This window comes from Lipotes vexillifer, unplaced genomic scaffold, assembly GCF_000442215.2.
Source record: "Lipotes vexillifer unplaced genomic scaffold, Lipotes_vexillifer_v1.1 scaffold1063, whole genome shotgun sequence".
Taxonomy (NCBI): domain Eukaryota; kingdom Metazoa; phylum Chordata; class Mammalia; order Artiodactyla; family Lipotidae; genus Lipotes; species Lipotes vexillifer.
Genome location: NW_006799734.1, coordinates 2,943,764 through 2,949,673, shown reverse-complemented (window position 1 = coordinate 2,949,673; position 5,910 = coordinate 2,943,764). Strand labels below are relative to the sequence as shown.

At 63.8% G+C, this 5,910-nt stretch overlaps 1 protein-coding gene across 1 annotated transcript in view; it reads right to left on the bottom strand.

Moving 5' to 3' along the window:
* Positions 1 to 3,298: 3,298 nt before the first annotated feature.
* BRD9 (bromodomain containing 9) overlaps positions 3,299 to 5,910 on the bottom strand; it is a 22,314-nt gene continuing 19,702 nt past the window's right edge. Inside the window, exons 15-16 of the mRNA XM_007471913.1 lie at positions 4,531 to 4,698; positions 3,299 to 3,564 (exon numbers count right to left, since the gene is read on the bottom strand). Coding sequence (XP_007471975.1) covers positions 3,464 to 3,564; positions 4,531 to 4,698 — 269 coding nt within the window. The 3' untranslated portion in view covers positions 3,299 to 3,463. The remainder of the gene's footprint in view (positions 3,565 to 4,530; positions 4,699 to 5,910) is intronic.

Genomic DNA, 5,910 nt, shown 5'->3' with positions numbered 1-5,910 from the left:
CGCACTTCCCAGGGAGGCAGGCGCCCAGGACGGGACCAGGCGGCCCCACGCTGCCGCTGCCGTCCACGGTACTGCCCAGGGGCCCACAGACGCCTCCCGAGCCCCAGGGCAGACCATGAGGCCGCCCGAGCAGGGTGTGACCGCGAGAGTGCAGCAGAGGCCACGGGCTGTGGCGTCTGAGCCGTGAGCTCTGGTGACTGAAAGCACAGCTCAGCCCCGCAGAGAGCGTGGCGCTTACTCCGTGCACTCCCTCTCCCAAGGTCCGGGCCCTGGGAGCCCTGGGGCAGCCACAGCTCCTGCCTGCAGCAGGCATCACCCAGGCTGCTGGTCAGCGCGTCCTCACGGTTCTTCAGAATGCTTTCTGGTTAAGAGGAACGTCCCCAAAGCCTCCTGCACAGAACACGCTTCTCCAGAAACACACGTGAGGCCGGTGACCGGTGCAGGGGAGCCGGCACCCTCCGGGTTTGGGGGGCTGATGACCTCAACACCAAGTGCCCCCCAAGTCCAGCTGGCCCCAGGGCATCGCCCGTGACTCTGAAGGAGGCCACCTGGGACTGAGGGGCAGGCGCTCACCTCCCAGGGCACCCCAAGTCTGCATTCGTGAGGGCCTCCCGACTAGCCCGGGGCCTGGGGAACTCAGCTGCTCACACTTTGGAGAAATGACCCTCCTTCAGGGGCATCGCTGCTCCATGGAACAACTGTAAAAGCTACAAACTCAGGGCCCGCTCGCCACGTGAACATGCACAGCCACGATCCTCGGCCAGGGCAGCCAGGCCTCTCCACACCTAAACCCACCTCGGCCCGCTCCTGTCCCCAGACTGCTGCTGCGTCCCCTCCCCGACCCAGACCCCCGACCTGGTCTTCACAGAGGGACGGATCAACAGGCCTGGAGTTCAGGGCGCTCACGCCTCTTGTGCTAAGTAGCGCTCTGTAAGCCTGCCTGTGCGCACCCGGGCCAGGAAAGCGGCCCTCGCTGGGAGGGTCTCCAGCCCAGGTGGGGGCCCAGGTGGGCGCGGAGGGGGAGTGGCCACGCCGGAGAGGGCAGCGGGCGGAGCGCGGGGCAGGCGTGGGCGCTGGCACAGTGCCCACCGGCGCACGCACGCGCCCCTCACAGGCCTTGTTCTGAAGAAAGTTTCCGGTAGAAAAGCGCTGTGAGACGACGGACGCTGGCCATGCCGCACCGCCGCCCAGGCGGCCTCCCGGAAGCAGCCTTTTGTTTCCTCTCTCCGGGAAGTCAACAGTCCCCCGTGGGACCTGCAGCCAGCCCCGTCCGCCCCAGCCAGCTGGGCAGTTACTCTGACCAAGAGCGCCTGCGGGTCTCGGCTGGGATCCTGCCGGCTTCCTTAGGCAGAGGGCCTGGCACGGAGGCCCCAGGTCCCCCGGCTTCACGGCCGCGACACCCCCAGGAGTGGCCTGAGCCCCGGCAGGGTCTGTGGTGAGGGCAGGTCACCCACAGAGGCCCACTAACACCTACTACAACATGGATGACCCTTGAAAACTGTGCTGAGAAAAGCCAGACCCCAAAGGGCGCAGAGCGCATGATTCCACTTGAACACAATGTCCAGGGCAGGGACGTCCGCGGAGGCCGCAAGCAGAGTGGTTTCCAAGGGTGGGAGGAGGAGGACCTGGGGGTGGCTTCCAATCGGTGCAGGTTTCCTTTCGGGGTGATGGAAAGCTCTGGAATTTGAGAGATGGTGGTTTACGAAAACATGGGGGCCTTGGTTGGAGGGCTGTCCTTCCCAGCGGGCGTGCAGCTCCGAGCGGCAAGGCGGGCTCCCCTGTACACCGTGTGCTCCAGACTCCGTCCGGCGAGTGCGGGTCCCTGGGACACCCTGCCGCGTGCAGGCACGGGGTCCGACCTCCTGTGTTCACAGCTGACACGGCCATTGTGGTGGAGACCATGCCCTCAGGGGAGTCTGGGCTCCAGGGACTCATATTGTGTCTCGGCGGACTTGCCCTCGTGTGTTATACCCCACGTCACGCTGGCGTCTACTGGAGAACTCCGGTTGCGGGCCAGGGAGAGGCCACGCCCGCGGGGCTGCACCGTGGGGACCCCGCCTGGGATGTGCAGGGGTCCCAGCCTCCTGAGCCCTGGTGGGGGCAGAGCCCACCGCCATCCCAAGGGTGGAAATCCAGATCCTCCCCCTCCCGGCCTCCCTGCAGCTGGGGCGGTGGCTGAGGTGGGGGGCTGGGGGGGCCTGCAGGGCAGTGGAGGGCCAGCCACAGGGTTCGGGCCCAGCTCTGGGGCCGGGCTGCGGCCCCGTGTAGGTAGGGAGGACAGCTGCCCTCCAGCCCCCCTGGGCGTCTGCTCCGTACCAGCCCTGCTGATAAACTCATCTGCTCACAGCAGCCACAGCTGCTCCTGACACTTCGCCTGTGAGATGTCTTGTGCTCCCCTTTCCCTGGTGCTCACGGGGATCCTCATCTGTCCAGACAGTGAGGCAGCCAGCCCTGCTCCCTGGCCTCTCGGCCACACGCCTCCCCCAGGACTGACCCTGCCCCGGGAGGTAACGGAGGCTCCGGTTTTACGTTCACAGCGAGAAACTGTGCGGGGATGGGCGTGACCCTGGACGTCGCTGCGGTGCCAAGAACCGGGCCAGATGCAGAGGAGACCACAGGAGACGGGGCTAGAAGATGCCACCCAGCTCGCATGACTAGAGTTTTTACTGAGTCACGCAGAAAGGGACACCTAGCAGTGCTATAAATAACTACGTGTAACGACACTCTTTGTGTATCTTTTTATTAAGATCTATACTTACATTTTGCAAATACAAACAGGCATCCAGTAAACACAGCCAGAACAAAGAGCGTTTTCGGACACTTAACCCTTCGCCGTGGCCAGAACAGGCCAGCTCTGAGCAGGGGGCGCCCCTCTCAGCACAAGGCTCAGAGAACGGGGGACGCTGCCCTCACTCCCAGCCCCCACGCGGCCCCCGCCATGACCCGCCTGGGAAACGTGGGGACGTGGGGCACGGGCGGGGCGGGAACGTGTAGGATGCCGCAGGGAACAGAGACAGGCCGCACCCACGTCTGCCTCTCAAAGGCTTCTCCCGGAGGACGCGGGGCAGACAGGTGCATCCACACAGGCACAGAGGAGGACTTCACCGCCACCGAGAAGCTCAGAGACAGACCACACCAGCTTCCCGGCGTCTGGTCACACACCCTTTACGAGTGATCTCCAGCTCTTCAGGACGCACAGGGCCATCCACAGAAACGCTGCGTCCCAGTGCGGCTAACACGGTGACAGATCCCAGCGCGGCTAACACGGTGACAGATCCCAGCGCGGCTAACACGATGACAGATCCCAGTGTGGCTAACACGATGACAGACACGTCGCCACCTCCCGGGGCTGCCTCCCGCACGCCAAAGGGGACAAAATGAAAGTCTTCGTCTCATGACAAAAACTCTGTACATGCAAGTAACAGCTTACAAAATCAGAAACAACCAAAGGCCACCTACAGGGCTAGCTCTTTGTGGAGGCTGCGGGCTCTGGGGACTGAAGAAACTCGTACGGGTCGTGGGTCCCCTCGGGCTGCTCCCCAGCACTGAGGCGAGAAGGGCTTCCTGCAATCACGGGAGAGAAGGGACGTGTCACCCCTGGGTCTGCCACACGCGCGCAGCTCAGGACCCTCCTTCAGGGGCATCGCTGCTCCACGGGACTTTAAAAGCTACAAATGCACGTGTGCTGAACACGAACGTCCACGTGGCTGCAGTCAGCTGAGCCCGGGCCTCAGCCCCGAGCCGTGGCTCCCAGGGATGGGCCACCTGATGGCCCCAGAAAGGGGGCCCCGAGCCTCCACGCAGCAGGGCTGCTGCTTCTGCAGGAAGGAAGGCTCCTCGGCCGGGGGCCCTCACACAACCCCAGGCTCCGGAGGAGCCCCTGAGTCCATCAGGACCTTGGGGCCCTCATATCTGGAGCTGCCCCACGCTCACCTGGAACCTCCTTCACATGCCTTTATCACAAGGTTAACGGGACCAAAATGCTGATCCTTAAGACAGTTTCAGCCAAACCTCTACCTACAGGTGACCACTCATCACCCCCTCCCCCAAACGCCAAGACCTGTTACATTGAAAGAGTAGCTCAGTGTCTGTATCTGGGAACTAAAACAGCACCGTGAGGACTCATCTAGCACATTCAAGCAGCCAGGAGACGCACTGTCCGGGCGGGGTCCCGATACACCCACCCACCCTCACTGGTTCAACAGGGGACTCCCAGGCCAAGCAAGGTCCTGTGCTCCCCCCACACGAGGGTCCTGCAGGAACACACTCGTCCACACTCTGCTTCAGGACCAGAAGTAGGAACGGCAGAAAGAGAGCAACGTTCCCAGGCCCTCACTCCGGAGGCTGGCAGGTCCACGCTTGGGGCTCCTCCTGATACAGGACCCGCAGCACCTTCCGGCCAAGCCCCCAGATCCCTAGACTGAGTCCCACCCAAAGCCTTCACCTCAGTGCTGCCGCCTGGCCCGGGAACCCCAGGGGCCAGGGCCCTCCCGGCCGCGGCCCACGCCACTCTGCACGAGGCGGCCTCACCCAGGTGGCGCTGCTCCCTGTCAGAGGCGTTGGACAGGGAGCTGAGGTTGGAGGACGGCCGGGAGCCCCCACGCTCTGCCTGCGCCTCCTGCAGGTCCTGAAGGAGCTTCGTGGTCTCGTCCAGGCTCAGGTGGCCGTCGCCGTGGTCCAGCTCCTTCCTCACTGTCCCTGCACACACGGGACGGTGGGATGTGGGGCAGGCCGGCCAGCCCGCCCACCCGCAGCCACGCTCGCTCGCCACCACGCGCACCAAGGACGACAAACGCCTGGCCGAGCCTGCCCTGCGCCAGTGTGAGGGTGGCCTCTTGGGGGGTCAGGAGCCGCACACGTGCTGTGGTCACCTGCGGCCCAAGCCCCCGGAAGGGCGCGGCCTAACGGTGGGGCCACGTCCGCCCTGCACTGACCTGGCTCTGTACCCTAAGATGGCCTAAGAAAAACCTGGACAGGGCCCGACGCTCCAAGCTGCCTAACGATCATCGGAACAGCGCCCGGCACGAGCAAAGGCACCGACTAAATCCAGCGCATCCGACCAGCCACGACCAGGCAAGCAGAGAAACAGGGACACGCAGCCCCACTGGGGGAGAGCCCTGAGAATGAGATGCGGGGACACAGATTAGGAACACGCACCACGTGTTCCAAAGGCAAAGGACACGTGACTGGAGGCAAGAAGGGGATGACGCAGTTAAAGTCGGTGGAGCTTCTGGGGCTGAAAAGAATGGCAGCTACAGCGAGCCCAGGAGACTGACAGGGCAGCAGCAGAAAGGGCGCCCAGTGCCCCCAGGACTCCATCCGCCACGGCCCAAAACCAAGCAGAGAAAAGACCAAAGGCAAATGGGCAGAATCAGGCTCAGCAGAGTGAAGAACTACAGCCAGACTCCGCACATTCAGTAAGAACCGCAAACCCCCAGGCCCAACGAGGAGACGTAACCCGTGAAGAATAAACCTCAAGGAGAACAGACCGTGGCTGCTGTAAGCAAACTGCCCAAAACAGGGAAAATGGAGAAAACCTTAGACTCTGCACGAGGAAAAAGAACAGTTGGGCAGAAGCCAGACCAGCCCTTGGCTGGGTCCCACCGCCCGAGTGACCGAGGGGTCGCTGTGCCAGTGTGCTTTGTCCTGGGCCCCTGCCTTCCTGCTGGGAGTCTGGGGCCTGGGGCTGGGCCAAGCAGAGGGTGCCGGTCGTCACAGCTCCGGCCGGGGGCTCGTGGGGAGGGCGCTGGCAGCTGGTGCCGGGTCTCCCGGGCCCCCGGGCCCCTCCCCTCTGGGGATACTGGACTTTGTCTTTTCACTGTAATGAGCCGTGAGTACGACCACCACCCGCCGAGTCCTGGGGTCCTAAGGAATCACATCTGGGGGTGGTCCTGGGGACCCCTGAAACGC